General features: G+C 41.3%; 1 protein-coding gene across 6 annotated transcripts; it reads right to left on the bottom strand.

Moving 5' to 3' along the window:
* Positions 1–1,256: 1,256 nt before the first annotated feature.
* On the bottom strand, positions 1,257–21,826 carry dcaf6 (ddb1 and cul4 associated factor 6). Of its 6 annotated transcripts, none has more exons than XM_079358402.1 (21): positions 21,431–21,826; positions 17,614–17,675; positions 15,440–15,532; positions 14,807–14,992; positions 14,606–14,719; positions 13,737–13,872; positions 12,763–12,974; positions 10,875–10,968; positions 9,923–10,042; positions 8,885–9,235; positions 8,389–8,589; positions 6,507–6,566; positions 5,095–5,302; positions 4,654–4,772; positions 3,863–4,196; positions 3,689–3,718; positions 2,927–3,065; positions 2,615–2,771; positions 2,406–2,494; positions 1,824–1,929; positions 1,257–1,723 (listed from the first exon to the last, which is right to left on the bottom strand). In XM_079358402.1, exons 1-21 carry the CDS (start codon positions 21,516–21,518, stop codon positions 1,671–1,673), a joined length of 2,952 nt encoding a protein of 983 aa, XP_079214528.1. In that variant the 5' UTR covers positions 21,519–21,826; the 3' UTR covers positions 1,257–1,670. The 6 variants fall into 6 exon arrangements, with proteins under 6 accessions (XP_079214528.1, XP_079214529.1, XP_079214530.1 ...); XM_079358403.1 differs by having other exon boundaries at positions 3,863–4,193; positions 21,431–21,825; XM_079358404.1 differs by lacking the exon at positions 3,689–3,718.
* Between the last annotated feature and the right edge of the window lie 677 nt (positions 21,827–22,503).

The following is a 22,503-nucleotide window of genomic DNA, read 5'->3' as shown; positions in this document are numbered from 1 at the left end:
ATACTTCTTCTGGGTAAACAGGTCAATGCCAATAAGGTGAACCTTGGCTTGCTTGCCTGTATCTCCGTGTTGAATCCAAAGTCATCCTTGGTATGAATCCTTCAGAAAGCAATGACTAAGTCTCACTTTGTTTTATGATAGAGAAAATTAAAATTTAATCATATTTTAAATTTTGCTCATCCCTTATTTAAATGTTTGTAATTTTGAACAAACTCAAATAACCACTGTTTTTTTGTTTTTGAATCGTGTTTCTGAAATGAAAATCGAATGACCAAAAGATAGACGGACTTTTTCTGAATGTGTTTTTGACTTAAGTTTCGTTTTCTGTAATTGCAGTGCGTTTGATGCTTATGCAGTTGTTTTGCATATTTGCATTTGTTTGGGAGTTTGCATTTAAATGTGCAGCGTTTCTAAATGTTGTTTCATCAGTTACCAAGCGTTTGACCCGTTTATTGGCTATTCCATACCACCAGAGCAGACCACTTTACTGCTACTTTAAATACTATTGTTACCATGGTATCCAGGTAAAGGAAAGTACTTCTACATGGTTTAAAAACTGAACGCTGTTCAACATAAGCTCTCAAGGAACTTTAACTTTCTTTACCCATCAAAATCTGTTTACCAGGAGCGCTTCTTGTCAACAGGTGAGACGGGTAACTGCTTGGGACCCCAGACCAATAGGGAGTCCCCAGAGGGCTGACAAACATTGGCCCCAAGCAGCAACCCAAAATGTGCAAATGTTGCTATGACAGTAGAAAACCTCCCTATGGGGGCCCCATCTGACTGCATCTACTCGTTGCCCTGATGAGTGCTGGTCGGAGGGCCTCTCTCTCAGATCTCTGCTTACCGTCCTTCTTGCCTCGTTGGTTCACCAAAGTTATGTGTACAGTTGGTTTTATATTGCACATCAGATACAATAATCTCTGCAGGTGTCGAGAGAGATAAGAAAACCTGGGAATATTTAGAGCAATATATTACGTTTCAAGTTTAAAATAGTGTCAAACAAGAAAATGAAGCTAATCACAGATGCCGACCTACATCGCTGGACAGGTACCTGTTTCTGCAATATAACAGACGGACTCTACTGGTAAGACTAAAGTCTGTCAAGGATCAGTGAGTAAAGAAGTGATAGTTGTTTTGTATTTTTTTTGCTTGCTTTTTTTGGTTGAGTCATTTGTGAAGAGTAAAATTTATTGACACGATCCTCTGAGGAGAGGAGCCATCCCGTTTTGTTTCCTTGACAAAAAAATTAAACATTTTCAAAGCAAGTTTTACTTACAGTCCTTGTTTACATGCGCAACTGCCAGAGCAGCATCTCAACATCTCTTAGCTTTGTGCTACAAATTCAAAATGTCACACGTTAACACTGATCGAAGCTCACTCTCTCCTAACAAAATAATATTGCACTTAACATTCTTGCACACCAGCCGCCATTATTGTCAAACTTACTGACACCCTTGCCTTTTGCATTCACACAGGTGTAGTTTAACCTCATACAGAAACATCAGTAAGAAAGTCTTCTTAAAAAAACACTGGGGGGCTAGAAATTACACTAATTTTCAAAAGGAAGTAGTCTACACTATACTTGTACAAATCTCAGTTTTTCTTCCAAGTGCTATACAGCGAAAAAGAAGTAGTCTTCTTTAGAATAAAACGCCAGAAGGCTACTGCTAGTCCTCGTTTTCCTGGCCTGAGCCTTCAGAGCGATCTCCTTCTATTCGATCTGCAAGAAATAAAAAGCAAGTACAACATTTTAGTGTGATTTTGTAAGTGTTTGGAAAATCAAACAGTCTCTAAAAAGTTCAAATGTAACCTGCAGTTACCTGATCGGATGTGATTGAGGGAGGCCAACATTCGGAGCATGAAGGAGGCCGGGACTGTGATTGTGTTCCTGGTTTCCTCGAGCATCAGCTCGTTGCGAGTTATTACCTTGACAGAAAAGAGGAAGACAGGAGAAAAGAAAATGTGAGTACAAGTGAAGGAGACTTAGTCAGACACAAAGACAGGGAGGAAAGAATCATGTTGTTCCAGAGAGAGGGAGGAAAAATGTTGTTTGTTTAACCAGAGGGGTCCTTGGTTTAGGTTCTATCAATGTCATAATATAATCATTTGTTCATATTCTTCATGTTGATTACCACTGATTACCTTCAGAATTGATAGTTTGAAAATCTTTATTTTAAGTTCCCTCAACACTGCATCCAGTCAATCTAAAACTTCTTCATGAACAATAATCTGTTATTTGGTTGTTGCGTCTTTCCAATGTTCTGTTTTAGTTTCTACTTATTTTGTTCTGGCCAACAAGTAACCCAATGATTGGTACGTTTGTCTTCATAAGGCCATAATACATGAACTGCCCTCTTACTTATGTTCTGTGCTCATTCCTTAAAGATCAAATAAAATCATACCTCATTGGCGAGGACTCTGTTGAAAGATGCCGACTGTTCAAGTGGCGACCAAATCTTGATGTCGTAGTCTATCCCTGAAGAAGCTAGAACTGAAAAAGATAAAAGACGAACAGCATTTGAGCAAACAAGGAAGCATCATCATCTTGGAGGAAGGGATCACCTGAGCTAAAAGGTGAAGTGTGTGTGTGTGTGTGTGGGGGGGGACTCACTGGGGTCAAAAGGGTGCGGCTGTAGGCAGTTCACTACATGGTTGTCCGCTTCCAGCAGCATGAGATGCTCTGCGGTGTGCCTGTCCCAGATGAAGATGTGACCACAGTCTGAACCGCTCATCACAAAGTTGTTGCCCCAAAAACAAGACTCCTTTATCTGCACAGCAGACATGAATGAATGATGAATTATTGCATTGTTCACCAAAGATAGGATACATAGGGATTTTATTTTTTAGTAATAACATTTGATGGGAACAAGCCAAGGTTAACAAGATAGCTGACGTAATGCACTGTAAATAATGTGAGATGTACCATTGTCCTTGAGTTGCGATGGCCTTTGTACACCATTTTGACTGAGGGCCTCCTGATATTCTGCGTCTCACTCTCCTCCATCTCCCTCCTCTCTTTCCTCCTCCGAAACAGCTCCTGGATTCGAGCGGCTGCTGAGCGTCTGTGATAACAAGACACATCAGTACATGTGATTAGGGGGCCCTTGAAAAAAAAACAAGCGACAAACTCATGACGTCACCGATGCTCACAGACCTCATGCTTCAAATGTTGAATACGATGTATGCTGGTATAAACAATTCAACCAATAACAAACTAAAGAGCAGCCACTTTTCAAAGCAAAACATTGCAACTGATAATAAGGGTCTTAAAAGTCTTATGCAAAATCTTATCCATACATGGCATGGAGGATGCTACAAAATTTAACCTAAAGGTACTTAAAGGTTTGTGTATAATCAAAAACTAGAATTAATACAATCACATTTGTTCATCTTGTTTAAATCAGAATGTCATGCACACACTTCTTCATTCTCCGTTTCTTCTTTTCATACAAGATCTTCAAGATGCTCCGTTAATGCTCGGTCTCAAACTGCGTGTGGAGTCAGTACTCACATGCACAAGACTCAAACCCTACAGTTAGCTGTGTGTGTTAGTTTTCTGTGAGTGAACCATGACCACACCTTGTTATTTTCATACTACACACACCATGATGTGCTGTTGCTCATCTCCACATCACACACCTGACAGGTAAGATGCTTCAAGTGTTCAGTGCAAAAAAGACATTACCTGATCATCCTATCTCCTACTGCAGATCCTCTGGAATTAAATCTTTATTTGTAGTGAAACAGTCATCACAAGAACCAAACATCCCACTACCCACCCTTTCAAAGTAAAGATAAAAAAAGAGTAATGTTTTTATTAAGGAAGTAAAAACTTTTAAAAAATCATAATGTAACCAACCTCTGTCCCTGTCCTCTGAACCTGGTTGACGGGATGAGAATGGGATCGTCATCGCTGTCATCAGAGTCCTGGTTACCTCTTGCAGGTTGGCTCTGGCCCTCGTCCCCCTCCTCTGCTGTGGGCTCTGCTCTTCTGCAGCCTCCTGTTGTGTCCTCTGCACCCTCTGACTGGCTCTGCTCTAGTGATGAAGACACCACGGCGCCCCCCTCAGGGGTGCTCTCAGCTTGGGCCTGTGCTGATGAGTTGCTGTGAGGACTGGAGCAGGAAGCGTCACAGGGTAGATCTGTGGAGACAGCTGGTCCACTCTGCTGCTGCCCAGTCAACTCTGAGCCTGCTAAGACACCAAAGAAATATTAATGCATATAGAACAAACGTTATATATATTTTCAACAGTTTAGGTTGTGCACTTCTAAGTATGTACACAAACAGCTTAAAGTGTACACTTGGAAGTGTTCTTATTAAGGTAAAGTGAGTTTTAGGTTGTGCACTTTTAAGTGTTTACTTATGCACTTGAAAATGCACACCTGATGGTGTGAACTTGAAAGAGTGCCCATAAAAGTGTGAAGTTATGCACATGCACTTGTAAGTGTGCACTTGGAAATGACAATTATGCATTTTAAAATGTAAACTTATAAGTGTGCGCTTATGTACTTCAAAGTGTGAACATGTGTACTTGCAAGTGTGCGCTTGAATGTTTGCATTACAGCTAACCACAACCAACTACACCTGAGATGTGATGCAGGCTGTAAGAAGAGAAATGGTGATACTTTCTATTCGGCAGCAGGACTCACCTTGCTCTGACAGTGAAGTCCCTGTAGACACAGTCCCTCTGCTCGCCGTGCTCGGTACAATCACAGTGTCGGAAGTCTTAGGTCCTCCGCTGCCCATAGAGCTGGATGTGCTGCTGCTCCTGTAGAAGAAAATAGAACAGTGACCGATTGCCCCAAATTATTCAGGGTTTAGCTGCATGGTTTACAATGTTTAAATATTCCTCAGTGAGGATGACGCGCTCGATGACGTTATGTGTGCCAAAATGTTTGCCCACAACGTCTAAATAGTGTTGTGTGGAGATATTTGTTTTGCCAACTGCCAAGGAACCAAAACTGGATATATAGAATAGATTTTTTGTCCAAAAGAAAGAACTTCTATTAAAAAAAAAAAAACAACAACAAAAGTTTTCATGGTGAGAACAAAAAAACTGTTTTTCTCTGAATGTTCAATCCATCACTTACCACTCGTCAGTAAAGTCCAGCTTGATGGTGCTGGTCGTGGTTCCCTCTGAGCTGTAGTGCAAGCTGAGGACTGGCTCGGCTGCACTGGGTCGACTGGTGCCAGGCATGTTGGAGGTGGAGGAGGGCATGGTAGAGGTGGTTGGAGCGCTGCTTCTGACAGGCGCAGGAACAGGCTGATCAGTGGACGGACCTGCAGCTTCTGCTGCTCCTGATAGGAGAGAGGACATGCAGGGAAAGTTAGGAGTGTTGTCATTTTCTGATTTGCTTCACAGTAACTCTTAACAAACGTTTTAGCTTAGAGTATGTTTCACTGTTGCTCACAGCATGTTTTTGGTGGTGTAAAAGCACGCAGGAAACATGCAAACTTCTTTTGCATTATTTCTCCGTTGGTTAAAAAACACCCAGCAGTAATGGGAACGTGCATAGGACATTAATAGAGCAGATTTGGGGAGGGGGGAAGGCACACTGTAACAGACTTGAAGACAATCACTTGCCACAGCAACAAGACACAAACGTACTGAGACACATAAAACACAATGGTGAAAGCCCCCGATGGATCGTCAGACTCCTGAATTGGGATGCAACACTCAAGCATCAATAAAAAAAAAAGGTTTGTATTGTAAACAATAAGCACCTCAACCGTGACAAGAATATTACCATTTTTAAATGTTTTTGCCTAATTGCAATCTTCAAGTGTGTCTCCGTTTCAATGATGGGTAATTTGGCCCACTAATGTCGGTTTTTATATTGTGGAGACAAAACAGAAGTAAATGCTTTGCCTTTACCAGGTGATTATTTAGGTTCTTACTGAATATTGCTACCAGGGTGAGACAGACTGGTAAAGATCGAGGATCAGAGTTCAGTTGGGAACATAGCGAAGTAAAAAACAAGAAATTAAAGACAAAGTATGGGGGAACTATGAGACACAGCAGGGATGCACCGATCTGATACAGATATCAGATAAAGGTTTGTTTCTCACTCAAGTCATTGGGTCCATCCTGGGCTGAAGTTTTATTTGATTTTTTTTATTACCATCTAATCGTAGGATGAGGGAGGCAGCAAATCTGTCAGCTGTAAGGAGGGGATTATTTCTCGCTACCACAATAGTTCTACAGCCACTTCTTAAATGTGCAAAAAAAAATAAGTTTGAATTTTACAAGTCAAGCCTGTGTGTCGCTTTACAAAAAGCTAAAATATCTCTTTCCAGTTTACACGGTGAGGCATAGATTAGACCAACGAAACACCAGTACTACATTTTTTCTCATTTGTATCAAACTCCCAAAGCCAAGGTTCTGACATCAGGACTGAAATGTCACACCAGTGCATCCCAAAGAGAATTGATTTGGTTTATGAGGGAGGATGAAGAAGACACAGCTAGTAGCAGGGTGGGGTGTTTGGTAGAGAGAACGCACCCTGCTGTTCATCAAGAGTCATGGATCCCAGCTGTTTGTTTACCACAGACGAGGGGGAATCTGGAACACAAATGAGACCGACTAAACATCGGACACAAAGGTCAAACCCGAGGACTCACACAGTACAGATGCACAAGGGTTAAAAGTTTTAACTTAGATTTAAAAAAAAAAAAAAACATGATCCAGGCCAAGCAAGAGGAGTTGTAGAGTCAGCGGCAGGAGAAAAGGCTGCATCTGATAACACAGGGATCAGTTCTCATTCTGTATGTGCAGCTTGATGAGTGTCAGAGATTAGTACGTCTGAATAAAACATGAACATGACACATTCACACAAACATTTTGCACATTCTGCTTATAAATGTTTGGCTGACAAGCTAATTTCAGGAACCCACAAATAAATACCCGTTCTTTGATTCCCCCTTTAAAACCCCAAAGCAATCAAACATCCTCTTTCCATTGAATCATTTTCTGTGATAACAAATGTTAAAAAAAAGTAGACATGAGCGCTGCCTGGTTTCAACATAAACAACAATCAGTCAAGCATGGTGCTACTTCAATGTGGTGGACAGTTTTCTGGTAATTAACATATTTGAACTTTAATCCATAAGGTCCCTTTTAATTGTAAATAAATGACAAGTTTTCATATTTTAGAATAAAATATTGCTGCAAGAGTGCAACATGCACAAGCAAAGTAACACTGGACCCTTTTTTCTTTTTCTTTTTTTAAATCAAAGCCCAAATGAAAAAGTGTCCATCCCCCACAACATGAAAGTCCTAATTTAACAGCTCATCATACTTTAACAACCTCAGACTTAAGAGAATGTGCTAAATTTACACTAATAAATATTGAAATCAGGAAAATTAAAAACCTGATTCACTTAGAAAACACTTAAGAGTAAGTCATCCTTTTATTTTGTATTCATTGTTGTCATGTCGTCGATTCTGTTTGTTTCCACATTTTTAAAAGCTTTTATTTTGATGTCTGCTACTTCAACTACTGTCTGTCCAAAGGGCTACACAAGGCTTAGTCTGGCCTTCCCAAGTAATGTATCGGTATTTAAGTTCATATGAAGTAAGAAACGATTACAAATCCCTCAAACCCAAAGTACTTCTTTTATTAAGGCTTTAATGTTAAGATGACTTTGTAAAAGCACAACGTGGGATTCCTCACCCGAGGTCTTTTTTCTTTGCTTCTTGCACAACAGCTGTCGACCACGGTGTGAGTACTGTGCTTCATTCTGTAAAGCACCCGTTATATGTAAACTAACGAACATCTACATGTTATCAAGTTAGCATAACCTGAAGATAAAGTCAGTAATTCTATTCTATTATTCATGTTATGTCTGAAGACTTTAGTTAAGTTTTTTTTTTTTTTTTGGATAAGACAGCTGAAGAGAGACGAGAAATTTTAAGAGGAGAGAAAGGGAGATGATATGCAGCAAATGTACATGGGGCCACGACATAACCGCTAGGCTATTCTTTAGATCCGACTGAAGTGAATGAAGTCCATCATTAAGGTCACTAATTGAGTCGTTTGTTCAGCGTGTGTGTGTGTTTCATCAAACATGAACACATGAGCCATGAAGATGCCAAAGCAGAGCTTCAAAATGGCTGGTGCCACTCCAACAGGTGGAAACTCAAGCAACAGGTGGAGCGATGGAGTGAGAGTGTTAGTGAGTCATTCAAGAGGATGAGAGGCGGAGCAGTGACGGCTACAGAGCTTCACAGACATCAAGGTGCATTATTGGGGAATGGAAAGAGGATCAGAGTAGGATTAGAGGTGAGTTCTAGATCTGGTCTTTCTGGGGACAAAGGGGAAGGGGAACATGGCAGGGGAATCGAGGCAAAACAGCCCGCATGGGGAGGGGGGGTTGAGGGTAACCTGTCGGGGTTTGCGTCTCAGCAGCCGCCGGATCTGCGACACTTTGTGATTGTCCCTCAGGGGCTGCAGAGGAGGAGGAAGAGGAAGAGGAAGAAGAAGTGGGGGGCGCCCGCTGACCCCGTCCTGGTGGGTCGGCCAGCCGGAGTAATCTCTGCAAACGCCTACACACTAAACTTATCGGCAGCCGTTGAGGACTGTACTCTGACAGAGAGGAAGAGTAGGAGAGGAAGAGTGATGCACCATTAGAAGACTGAGGGGAGAATGTGGGGGAGAGGAGGAAGAAGGATGATAGGATGCTGAAGGAGAAGAGAGTGAAGTGAGGCTGCTGCTTGAGTGGAGTGGCTCCAACAAACAAACAAACAAACAAACACACACACACAGGAAATACTGATTCGTTGCCTACTTGCTGCAATGGGGAGCAAAATGTGAATTTCTCAAACAGACTTTGTAAAACAAATTCAAACAAACAAATAACGCTCACTTCTGTTGAAGTTACCTGAAAGAGTGGGTTCTGAGGTGGGCGTGGCCGTTGGTGTCGGGGTCCCAGGGATGTTGGCCTGACTCCTCTGCTCTGAGTCAGGTGAGGAGGTGAGGGGGGAGGAGGAAGAAGGGGCTGAACTCTCCACTGATGAGGAGCTGGAAGGAAGAGGAGCTGTAACAGTTGATGATGACCCTGAGGAGGCAGAGGACGTGGATTTAGGCACGGCAGTGGCTGCACTGACAGGAACAGGAGGCTCTCCAGGTGCATCTGACCCCCCGGGCCTCTCGAGGTCATTGGACTCCTGGGCGGAGTCACTTGCTCGGGCAGCTGGAGTACTCGGTGGGCCCTCCGGACGAGCAGCTGTTCCTAAAACAAGAAAAAAAATATATTTATTTTTTATTTTTATTTATTTATTTTTTAAACTATTTTAAGGAAAGTTACATGCAATGCAAAATGATCGGAAAGGCGCTCATTGTAAAAAGACTTCAAGGTTTTTCCTTTTGTAAAACTCTGCTGTATTTGTGTGTAAAACATGAATTCAGATTTATGGCTGTTTTACATACAAAATGCAGTCTGGAAAACTTCCAGAACATTTTCAGCAGTCTGTGATGAAACAACTGCATGTTTAAACTCCTTCAGGCTGCGGGTTGTTTAATATATGACAACATCTATCCTTCTTCAAGAGTGTAGAGGTTCAATTTAAGGGAATAAACAGGCTGATTGTGTGATTATTAAAATCTTTGACTGCAACAATATATCTGAGCACAAACATTTTTTATTTTTTTTTTTAAATGTAGGTGCTCCTGAATGGAAAATAAAAAAACAAGCTCTTCGATATGGGGAGAAAAATCATTACAAGGCCCATGTCTATAACACAACCAACATACAATACATTAACCATGCTGGGGATTAAGAGATTATTAGAGCCAAGAACGTGTAGAACAATCTTAAGAAAAAGTAAGAACACGTGATAAAGAAGCCCATTACTCACAGCCTGTACACAAAGGAGAACATATCTGTTTATTAGATGGAGATTGTCAGTTAATGTTGTACCTCTGGGTCGCGGCTGAGGTCTTGTCCCTCTGCTGCTCTGAGCTTCACTCGCCTCCTCGAACCACCGAGACAACATGTCTGACATCCTCTGCATCAGAGACACGTTGGGGCTCTGCTCTCCTGCAACAGAAAAGGAGGAAGAGATTTACAGCTGCTTCCTAACAAGTCGGAATGATACCATGTCTACCATGAGGCAGTGTCGCAACAGCAGTCACATCATGTGAACCTGAAATGAAAAAGTGTGCTTTAAGATTTGTTGTTTCTTATGTGAGCCTCACAAATGAAGTGTGGAAGTTAATTTCACTAAGTAAGGATTAAAAGTTTGAGGCTTACCTTTTTCTCAATTTAGATAATTTGATCCAGTCAGACTATTTCTGCTTGAGCAGACACAATGCACTTAATCCTCAAACTTTGAACAAGAAGAGCAAACTACTTTGGAGACTAGTTCTTTAATTTTTCAAAGGTTGTTGTAAAAATAATGTTTTCAACAGTGGATGCTTTATTTTGTGTTTTTCACCATAATGTTATTTTGAAATTTAAAAAACTACATTTAAAATGTGTAATAGCTTTGACTTATATTAGGCGTCTGATCCAACCTTCACAACAGAGCCATAACTCTTGAACTAGACTCTTGTCCTCTGGCGCCCCCCGGTGGTAGAACAACATGCGAAAAATCAGTTTGGTTTGAGTCTTTTTGCACCTTTAAGAAAACGTTAAAGACCCAGTAGAATTGTAGGAATTAAAATGCTTTGCTACAGTGCATTGTTGCTCTTACACTAAAACGATGGTTTTTAATTGAAGCCATAATCACAATAATCACTTCTGGAAGTTGGTATAATTCATACACAGATCTTTGATGTATTGTTGGTCCTGTGATATCGGGCAATTTAACCCATTTAAAATCCTTTAGACACACAAATGTTTGCTGCTGTACCAACTCCTCCAGTCTTACCATCTCTCTCCCGCTCACTCTCAGGACGAGCTCTAGGACCCGTGTCGGACCAGTCACCTCGTAGACGGAGGCGCTTCACTGGAGGCTGCCTCAGCTGTGGAAACACACACACACAGAGAAAGATTAGCAGTTTGTCAGTCAAAGCATGGTCAAAAATAGCTCTGCTGCCAAAGCAAAACACTGCTCGTCTCTGTCAGTGTCCTCTTAAATGTGCCCCCCAACCCCCTCCTGGCGGCACGTAAGGGTGCCTTCACTTTCCAGTCCCCTGGCTCTCTTTACAGGGCAACAGGCTGAGAGCCAAAAATAGAAAAAAGGGGCTCTTAGTGAAGGGACTATCAACTGCTCTACTCAGGAAATGTCATCAGGTCTGGATAAGGACTGGAGGTGGTGAAAAAGCCAGAGCTAGGGAGAGATAGGAGAATAAAAGTGAGATACAAGGGGTCGCGAAGAAATGTGTTACAGGTAAAGGGAAAATGAGCCTCTGCTTGACTGTTCAGTGCACCTAGGGCAGAACTATTTTGGATAGAGGAACACCTCATGCGTCTGTCGCTGTATTTGGAAAGGAATGTGTGCAGTGGATGCATCTCGACACCGCTCAACTCACCACGAGGCTTTGAAGTACTGGCACCATGATCCAGCACATTCAGACACACGAGAAGACCGACACACGCAATATGAGCTCCACACTTCTTTTCTTTTTGCGGTTGTTCATTTAGCTGATACTCCAACTAAATAATCACCCAAACACTTGTGATGACCCAAATACACGAAGAAAGAAAACGCAAGAATCACATTTAAAAAATGTTCCAGTTCCTTTGTGTCACTGTGTGTGTCTGCCCTCCTCTTCTCTCTGCTCTTCAGGGTCATTTACTCTTGCTTGCTGCCCTGCATTAGCCAGAACAGATTTAGCACTGATGTTAGCTGAAGGAGCCCCTGAAGGTCCTTTTGTGTTTCCTCACTCACTCACTGTCTGCACAGATGACATGTGCTCATTTTTAATTGCTATATACTGTAAATAGTCGGGCTGCTCTATGATGGCAAAAACTCCTGATCACGATTATTTTGATTGAGATCACAAGGATTAATAAACACCATATGCATTTATTAAGCTCGACATTTTAAAGTAGTGATGTACTCTTGTGGAGAAAAATATAACAACAAGAAGCACTTTGAAACATGAAGCCACGGACAAAAACAAAACAGCAGCCAAAATCTTTTAAGCATCTTGAAATTGTTTTTTTTTTAATTGCCGCCTTACAGTTCGATACAACTGGCCGTACAACTCTGCTCCTTCCTGAACTTAAAGCGAGAGTTGCACCCTATTTACTTCACATGACAAAATTGAGCGCAACACGGCCTGCTGCGCCGTAATCGTTTAATCTGAATTATCTTGTTTTCATGATCGCAGGGAGCCAAATTTTTAATTAAGGGTTGAAACTCGATTAATTGCCCAGCACTAATAAGTGGAGCTAATTGGCTTCAGCTTAAGAAGCCGGCCTACAATCAAGGCTTAGTGTGCTCGAGAGTTGATACCAGAGAGGAGAACTGCTGTGACTTTGTAGTTTTTAGATTTGTATTGCATGTTAGAGAAAGAACTCTTCATCAAGCAGTTTTTATGTTTGAACAAGTGTTCAGCTGGTTAAGTGTTTAACAGCATGACAGGATGTTCACTTTAAAGCAGGTCACAGAACAAACAGAAAGTCTTGGGAAATAAATGTGAGAGAAAATGATGTCGGACAGAGTCAAAGTTTAGTCAGTAGATGTGAAAGATACCCAAGTCAGAATAAAGCAGCTAAGATGGCGAGTAAACATGCAGCTTGTGTCATAACCCATTAAACAGTGAACAACGTTACGGGAAGTGCTTGAGTGAGATGTGCTGTGCGCTCACCTCCTCCCTCCTCTCCTCTGACGGGCCCTTCAGCTCTCGGGCCTGGTCGTCTTTGGGATCAAACAGGTAGATGTAATCGGAGGAGTAACTGACCAGCACCTCCTGCCCATCCTCGCTGTAGCAGAGAGACGTCACCCGACACGACTTGTTGGACAGGTGAGCGGGAACGAACCTTACGCACATGCCCGTCGTCCCTCGGCCCATGTAGTTACCTGAGGAGGAGAGAGAGAGAGTCGCATGTGGATATGCTGCGGAGAAGTTTCCCTGGAAACAAACTTTTTGTACCAAACGTAGGTATTTATTAATCTCTGAATTGGAAAAAACATGAATGCCTTTTAGCTCCTGTGTGTCTCGCTCTAACTCCACGGCTTCAATACAGTGATGCTCTCTTTGTATACTTTGCTGAATACTTTGCTTTCTTTTTCACCTCTGTCTCTTTACGTCTTCTGAATTTATCAAAAGAGTTTAAACTGATTAAACAAAACTCAACAAAATAAATCTCTAAAGCTCTTTGAATGTACATCTTTTTTTATAGCCCTTCCTAACACTGGCTACCTTCATACAGTTATGTAATTAAAAGTCTTTAAGGATGGTATCTAGAAAATATTTGAATGTCTTCTACGAGGAAAAAATATTTTGAAATGAAACAATCGACATATGTACACATAACTCACTGACGTTTAAGTGGTCTTTTCTTCGATTCCTTGACACTCCTTAAGATGGATTTATTACTTTATTTTCATTCTTATGCTCCTTTTCATTCATCAATCAAACAATACACTTAAATTCAAACATACATTCTCTGACCTTGAATGAAAAGGAGCAGAAAGAAGAACCATCTGCCCCTCTTTAGAAGAACATTTAAGGGCCATGTTTGATGGATGTTTCACAAATTAAATGTATTCTTCTTATAAATCATATTTCTATCAGCGTCCAACCACAGTGAAGCTGCCTCCTCACAGCAGACCGTTTACCTGTGGCTCTGGTGCCCAACATGCGTCTATCATAGATCCGCACTGAGCTGTCCGAGCAGCCCACAGCCAGATAGTACGGCACCAGGGGAGAGATGGATATCGAGGTCGCTGCTCTCCGACAGTTTATCAGGATGTCCTGAAATCAGAGCAAACACGATCACGTTTAAAACGACTTCCTGCTGCTCCTGAAGCCCCTGAGCCGTGCTTTAAAGTTATCACCCACAGACAGAGGATATCAAGAGTCCCTTTCTGCAGTATTAAAGAGGTTCTTCAGAGTAATTAAGAGAATGAGGTGTCTACGTGTTACAGTCACAGGCTGTAGGATAATTAAGGAGCAGGTAACAGAGTCCAGTAAAACTACTCTGACAGATTTGAGGTCACAGGTATGGATCTCAGACGAGAAATAGGAGAAGACGCAACACACTCTAGAGAGACCTCTCTCTCTCTCTCACTCTCTCTCTCACTCACACACATACATACTCAATCCCAGGCCCTCAGCTCCCAGTGATGCAGTCTGGCCTGTAGCCAAAGAAACAGTTTGCTAAACGGCTCCAGAGACAGAAAGCTGTCAACTCATGTGAGATATGAGGGAGCTGATTACTGTCAGCAGCATTTATACCAAATTAAAGACAAATCCAACCGACAATGGATACATGTGAAAGAATGCACAAACAATCTGAGAGACTCGAGAAAAAAAGACTAATGGATAAAAACCGGCGTGTTTCTTCTCCAACTTTTCATGGATGCGTAAAAATAAAATAAAAAGGAAAAAAAAGGGTAGAACTCAATATTAGCAGAAACCTGACAAGTTTCACTGCGGAGTGAATCGACGACTGAAAGAGCAGAAAACATCCCAGCTGTCACCGTACATCTTTGCAGTCTTCCTTTGTGCAGCTCGTCTTCATGCGAAGGTCGAACCACCGCACCGTGCCGTCCTCCCCACACGACAGAAACGTGTAGGGGTCGTTTGGTACCGTCATAATCTGAAAAAACAAAAATGGAGTATGGTGAGAGAGAAGAAGTAACGAGAGAGATCCGTGCGTCGTTTGAGGAAATGTTCGGTTTGGTACCTCATAGGCCGTCCCATAATGACAGGTGAACTGACACTGTCTGTTGTACTCGGGACTCTTCTCAGTGTGTGTGTAGTAGATGATGCCGTCTCCGGAGCACGAGATTATCTCCTGACCGTTGGTGTGGGGCATGAATTTAGCGCTGAAGATGTTCGCCCTATGACCTGAACGTATGGACTTCTTGACCTGACGGAAGAAAACCAAACATGTGAGATGGCTGAATACGAAGAAGGCTGCAGGCAACACAAAGAGGACCACGGCACATATCAACACGTCTTTAATCCTGGCTACTTCTGTTTTATTGCCTTTGTTAGAATGCACCGATACACCAAGTCTAATTCCTTCCCGATTTTGATTCTGATGTGTTAACAATATAAACACACTGCTCTGCTTGATTCACTTAGTTGACCTGAATCACTGCGTTGATTCCCAAAAGATTTTTCTATTAGATTTGGGACATCTTTGCTTTAAGAGAGAAAAAAAAAAAAGACCTAATTATTATTTTTATTTTAGTCAAATTTTCTGTTTTAACAGATAATGGACTACAGAGCCGACATGTTTGTAGGAAAACTTACATCGGAGCCTGAACAACAACAACAACAACAACAACAACACCACAGGTGACTGACTTACCTTTTTGTTGTACGGGTTAGTGATGACCAAAAATGTATCGTCTGACCCTGACAGGATGTATTCGCCTGTGTCGCTCCAGGAAATAGTGTTGACCTGCCACAAAGAGAAGGACTGGGATTATGCATGAGATCGGTTTTTTCCGGCCTCAGTACTGAAAGGATCAGCTGAATGACAACTGTTGCTGAACAATAACAATCACTAACTCCAGATCCCAAAACAACTGTTTGTGAATGATTTCATATTAACAAGAACCGAAGAAGAAAAAAATCTATTTGAAAGGAAAGGCTGAAAAAATATTGCATTTCGGAAGATGTGGTCCAAACAAATCGAGATCGTAAGGTTATCTCATTTATTGACAAAAATGTGATGCTGTTATTATAAATGTTACTGAACCAGAGTGATGTAAAACCCTGACAATAAAAAAAGCCTGACGTGTCGCTCTAAAGGAAGCTACCCGTCTGTCTTTGATTTATCGCAACATACCATCGACTTCCGGTCGCACATTTGTTCTAACATTAATGGAGAGTCTGGATCTGTCTGCTGTGGATCAATATTTCATCAACGCCTGCTTGTTGCAGCTTCACTCAGCGTTTCATCACATCGTTGCTACTCGTTTCCAAAACACCCAATCCACTGCAATCAGAGAAAACTGCACCGGCCCCTTCGACTCTCATGGGCGTCTGTCCATTTACAACGACGGGTAGCAGGTTCAACTATCGATTCCTCGGTGACTGATCGTCACGTGAAGCCGACGCCAGATCAGACTGATCCCCCAGCACTCCCATCTCACACACAGTCTGTTTTTACCGATGAGCAGATCAAGACGAGGAGGAAACCTCATGTGCAGAATATCTTTGTGGTTGTTGTTTGTGGTGATGTCGAGCCACAGCAGGCCAAAACAAAACAAATCGCCTCCACAAAAGGAAGGATAAGACAGATGTGGTAAAGCTGCGTCCTGGACAGAATGTAACACGTTCACTCTGTTTGAAAAAAACAAAAAAAAAACAGCCTGATGTGTTTTGCAACTCATTCAGATTGATTGCAGGCTACAGCTCCTTTCCGTTTCTTCACTTTTTTTGCAATTTCAAGATGTTGTGAAGCAAACCTCCAAATATCAAAACAGCTGCCATGGCTGAGGAGAGCTTACAGGAAAACAACACGCTCAGACCGTCCACCTATGAACACGAGGCAACTGAGGCAGCAGTGTTGTAGCGTGGGAGAGCTCGGCACAGCAGATGTTAGCGGTTTGTGAAAAGTATTTAGAGGTCTGTGTTTATTATTATTGTAAAGGTGACAATCATTTTCAGTATCAATGAAACCTGAATACTTAAAGATCACATGTTTAGATTTTCCACTGTGTTTATTTCTTTGTTTTAACTCACAAAATAAAAATAAAAATACTGGGATAATGTCTCACGTGGAACGCTGCTAAATATGTTTTTCCTTTATTCATAATCAAGCATTCAAAATGTTCCTTGTGTCGTTTCCCCTGCAGGCCGTCAGGTTGACGTTGTGCAGACATGAGAGGGGAGCTCGTCTGCGACGTGTTCGCTGATGTTGTTTTGAAAGAAGTGACGGCCGGGCTGATACTGTGACAGGACGTGTGACTGTTGTGTCAGCTTCAGGTTTCTCCTGCACACTGACCAACAGACTGCAGGTCAGAGAGCCGCTCTGTGTCCCACACTGCAGGAGGACTGACTCAGGAAAAGGGGCTCCATGTTACAGAAGTCAAAATGTCAATGAGATTTATTTTTTGTTCTGATTCTGAGGTTGAATTGAATTGATTCAAACTCGGGTGTTTTCTTAAAGTGTTTGCAACAGACGATAAAAACAGGACAAGAAAAATGGAGAATTTAAAAGGAAAATATGAACATGTTTTTTTTCTTTTTTTCTTTATTTATTTGAGGTTTTTTAAGGTTTCTTTTTGGGCTTTTTATACGTTCATTTCGAGGTGGGACGGTGGACAGAGTCAAAAGTCAGAAAGAGAGATAGAGCAGGTAATGAATTGTGGGAAAGAAGCGGCAAGTCAGATTTGACCTGTGCTCGCTGAAGTTGAAGTAGTGTTTGGAGTCAACGGACGGGTAAGGAAACAGGGTTCATTAGGATCCTGAAAGTTGTTGTCAAGACTAAACGTTTAAAAAAAAAAAAAAAGAATTCAAGGTTGAGTCACTTACACAGCCATCGTGTACATTCAGTGTCCCTTCAAGTTTCAGCCTCTGGACGAACTCTCTTCTGCCTGTTAGAAGAGAGGACACAGCTGTGAGTAAATGACAGCGTTATCAATCAATCTCACTCTTTGCTCTTTTACAGAGACCCAACGTGAATCCATTTGAATTTGAAGTAAGAGAAAGATGGAGAGTCTTTCTGCTGTCTGAGGAGATATTTAAAAACAAACAACATCTCAGGAGTGAAGATAAAAGATTTATTGATAATGGAGCAGCTTCAGGATGAGACGATAAGTCACATATTAAAGTCTGTAAACTTTTCCTCTTTATGGTTTTCACCTCAGATCTTTGAGCAATGTCTGTTCACACACTCACAGGAAACGTGACACGGTGAAACTCGAGAAACGAAGCAGCTCTGACGCGAGGCCGACACTCTGCACACAAACAAACAGCTTCCCATAGAAATGTCTTCGACGGAATGAAATCATCGAACGGAGCTTCAGTCAGCATGCAGGCGAAAACAATAAACTTCATCTCTGAGTGTGCTGTTGACACTTTTCTGCAACAATGCAATGCATAATGGGAAATGGAGGAGCTCTACTCATCGGCTCAAAACAAAAGCTAACAGTGGGTGGATGTTTCCCAGCTCGGAAGAAAAATGGGTAAATGTTGCGGCCTCGCTCTGTCCTCGAATTGGATTTCACATTTGAAGTTTAGATCACACATCCATGATGTAAACTCATTTAATTTTTGAGTTCATGAAATTCTCATTAATGTGGTTCCTTCTCATCGATCCAAAGAAGCCCCACTAAACCCTCACTGTCCAGGAAGTGTTTCTCCTTCATTACAGATGAGAGCTTTCACCGGCCGCGGCAGGTTTTCAAAGTGTTGCAGGAGTGTTGACTCTCCTCCTCCTGAGCTCACACTGACAACGACTCACACACGAATGAAAACAAACGACATAATACAAGACGACAACGTGGACGCATCGTCTCTAGACTCTCAGGATGAGACTGCTCCTCTCTGTGCACTGTGTCGCGTTGTGTGATGACAGTGTGAATTTAGAACGGTAATCATGACATGCACAATACGACATGAGTAGATTTAATTAGGATCAATGTCATTCATAAAAATCATCACGAAACATTTGTTAAACCAAAAAGAGTCGGGTTAAAAAAAAAAAAAAAAATTAAAAACAAAAAAACAAACAAACCTGAATTTCACTCGAGTATTTATCTATCTATCTATTGTAGGACATCGATCTTTACTCAATAACAATACATTTTATATGTAGAGCAGTTCTACAAAGTTTAAAAGAGTTGTTAAAGCATACATATAAAGTATATACTACTGTATAATAAAGGAGCACTAACTAATGCTTGGCTCTAAAATAAACATGGGAGCATGAGCGTTAACTTCAGAGATTGTTGCACTGTATTTTAAGATGCAAGGCAGGCATTATTATCATCATTATTATTATTATGTCTGTGAATTTCATTATTTTCTTTTGACATTTCAAAAATTTTGATGAACACTTGTCAAAACACTCGACTCGTGCTCGAGGACGAGTTTCCAGGAAACGGTTGTGCAAATCCAACAACAAATGAATCACTCAAATGTTTCAAGGATAAATTATAATAGAGAATGATTTTTGCATTGTTAATTCTATCATACACATTAATACATATGGGCAACAAACAGGAGACAAAGCTGGTTCAGACAGGCCTGGTGCACGAGTATGGATCTGTGACAGGATTTATTGTTCTCCTCTGAGAAACTCTGGAGTCGCTTCATCCACGTGTTCAACATCTTTTTATGGCATTAATAACACATGGATCCTCACGGGGGAGAGGAATGTTCACCGGAAGTATCTGAGTGGGAATTTAAAGTCGATCATGACTTGTTGCTCCCTCGTCCCACCACCCACCCCGCGTTTTCACCCGACCAGCACGGAGCTGCGCGTTTCCTCGACGCGTACACAATAACAGCTCCAGCCATATCTCAGTCAGGCTAAAAACAGCGCTGACTAAACCTGCGTGGCACCTGCCCCACCTCGACAGGCCAATAAATCTTCATTCAACCACTGTCAGGCGCTGACTGTCTGGCTGCAGTCAGCTCTTATAAAGCTCTCGGCCTGGCTGCGAGCCGGAGAGCTGTCCTCAGTTTACTCCTCAGACCCTTCACTGTTGTTCTCTTCAAACCAACACTGAGACAGAAAAATGACTGAACGCCATCCAAACGTCGAGAGCACTAACAACTGCATGTAGTCAGACCAGTGAGTCCACTACACCGGATGATTGTATCCTGGACCGACAGTTTCGAAGGGCCTGTAGAAAGACTAAGTGACTTTCATATCTACCAGCAGAAAAAAAAACATCTTAGAAAGGAGTTTGTTCTTTTATTGATGTGAAATCTAAAACACTCTTAATTTTTTTAATCTGTACAGTCAGCCAATATACTGGTTATACTGGTCCTTATATCTTAAAGACCACATGGGTTGATATTTCTTAATATTAAAATGGGTTTATTGATCCATGGTTATATTTTATGGTACTAAAGATTATTTGTTTGTTTGTTTCCAAAGATTGTAAAGTTAGGTGGTTGGTTACAGCGTGCGTGTGCCATGTTGAGACTATTTTTAATGAGGGTATGAAATAAAATGTGTGAGGTGTGATTTTTGGATTGCCTAATGCCTGCGATCAAGTGATGAAATGAAGCACTGCTGAGATTCACATCACACAGCAAGACTGTGCAAACCTTTATCATGTATTGAAAATGATTTAACAAAAGAAAGTGGTCGAAACACCTGGAACACATGACATCTGGTTTCCAGGGTTTAAAAAATAATTTAATCAAAGACTGAGCTGCCTGTCATTGATGGAATATGATCCTTAAAACATAGCGAAAAGCTGAGGTAGCCACCTTTGTTTACTCCATGGAGTCATGTTCTTTTGATATTTGAAAAATTGTCATTTATTAATTATGGACGTGTGCTTCTTTTACAGTCTTCAACAGACGAGTCCATTTTTATGCAAGACTTTGACTTCAACCGTGTTGGTGAGTCGACAAGAAGAGGAAGAACTTGTCTGAAAGAAACTATAATATTCATCGACAAGCGTTATGAGTGTTATCAAAACAAAATGTAGGAAAGAAACATATTTTTTCCAAAATGACGTATTTCCTTACTTTTCTGAGAAGTCTAGGGGATTGATGATGTTTTTGGATCATAGTTGGCAACTCCCAAATAACACAGGAGTATATGTTGTTGTTTAGACATCAAGGAGACACATTAAACAGACATAGTATGTCCCATTTTTCATCTTATAAAATAGTTTCCCTGTGCTCTAAAATGACACATCTGTGTTGGGGGGTTTGGTCAAAACATAACCTGAATCAAGCATCATTCATACTGCCTGCAAACTGGTGCCACTTTATAGAACATTATGCCTTCATAGATTCATCCCTGCAGATAGCTGTACACCATCTATGGCTGGATCTGTTCTCTGTGAATCAGGAGATAAAAAAAACCCTTACAGAGAGCTGCACCAGTATGAAGGATTAACGTTACACACATAACATTTAATCCCATCTATGTAGTGCTTTAACTCTTGACTCCAAAGGGAGATGATGCTGCAGGAGGAAGAAGGAGAATCTGCTCCTGACTTTGCAGGAGGAGTAACTCAGCTCTTCTCTTGTTGTGCAGACAGTCATGTTGGGTCTATCTGTCAGCTCCTGTGATTCAGCAGCACACGCACACAGCCTGCAGAGGACTCACTAAAGTCAACATACTGCATGTTTTCTTACAGTTAGCTTGGTTTGATCTTACCTAAGTAGTTGGTCCGGATGGTGTTGGGCTCGTTGTATCCAATTAAGCGTTTATTTACATCCCAAACCAGGTTCCCAGAGCAGGACATTGTGGCCAACTGTGAGTTTTAATTGACAATAACATTGAAACCAAGCTAACCCTTTCCTCCGTTTGATGTCGTCTGTTATTTATCGTCGTTCCGGTTTTTTGCCATTAAAATCAATTCCTTGTCTGTCGGGACGAACACGGCGCTGTAGTTAGCCAGCTGCGACGCTGAACTGTTTCATAGCTGGTGAAAGAGTCGCTCCTGTCCTCCCGAGTTTACATTCACTGTACCACTGCTCTCTGCCCGTCCTGCTAGCATAGCCTGCTTTATTATGTCTTCAAGCGGACAGCAGAGACAGCTGTGTCCAAACAACGCGATAAACTACGGGATTTGTTTCCGAAGATGATGGGAGCGCTCGTTTATTTTTAGCCCAGCTGCTGCCGGGCGGAGATTATTTATTATTGTTTTCATTCATCCATCATTCGTCTATCTATTTTACTCAGAAAGGCTGGTGGAGTCCAGTAGGTCAACTTGCAATTTCAATAGATTAAAATAGTTCTTAAATGTTAAATGTTTGTATTGTCAGTATGAAAATGCTATTTAAAAAAAGCATACACCGAAAACACAACAAAAAATTGAAAGAAAATGGCAGAATTAAAGACTGTAAATACATATATATTTTAGAAATCTATTTCATAGACTTAAACATTGGCAAAAAAAAACCTTTGTTTAAAGTCTATGGTAATAACCAGTATGGTGCTGGTAATAACTAATAACGTTAGTATAATTGTTTGAATGCCATTATTGAAATTATCCTTAAAATCCGCGTATTGTTGATTGCGCTGAAAAGTACCAAACATCTTAAATAAATAAATGTGTATGTATAAATAAATATTTATGCATAAATATGTGTGTAAATAAATACGTGTGTAAATAAATGTTTTATTGGCGCGGCGTATCCATAGAGATACATAAAATCAATTGTCTCCGCCCAGTTTGGATACGCCGCGCCAACAAAACATACAATTCAATCTAAACCAATCGTATC

This window comes from Symphodus melops (assembly GCF_947650265.1).
Source record: "Symphodus melops genome assembly, chromosome: 12".
NCBI lineage: Eukaryota > Metazoa > Chordata > Actinopteri > Labriformes > Labridae > Symphodus > Symphodus melops.
This window is presented reverse-complemented; position numbering and strand designations above follow the sequence as displayed.

Bases quoted from the DNA above. Each gene is read 5' to 3' on its own strand.
- dcaf6 (XM_079358402.1), bottom strand. From the start codon at position 21,518: ATGTCCTGCTCTGGGAACCTGGTTTGGGATGTAAATAAACGCTTAATT. The intron at 8,590-8,884 runs GTAACTTCAACA...CCTCTCTGTCAG, and splicing joins CTCAGAACCCACTCTTTCAG to AGTACAGTCCTCAACGGCTG. The intron at 2,772-2,926 runs GTACATCTCACA...TCTGCTGTGCAG, and splicing joins ATCGCAACTCAAGGACAATG to ATAAAGGAGTCTTGTTTTTG.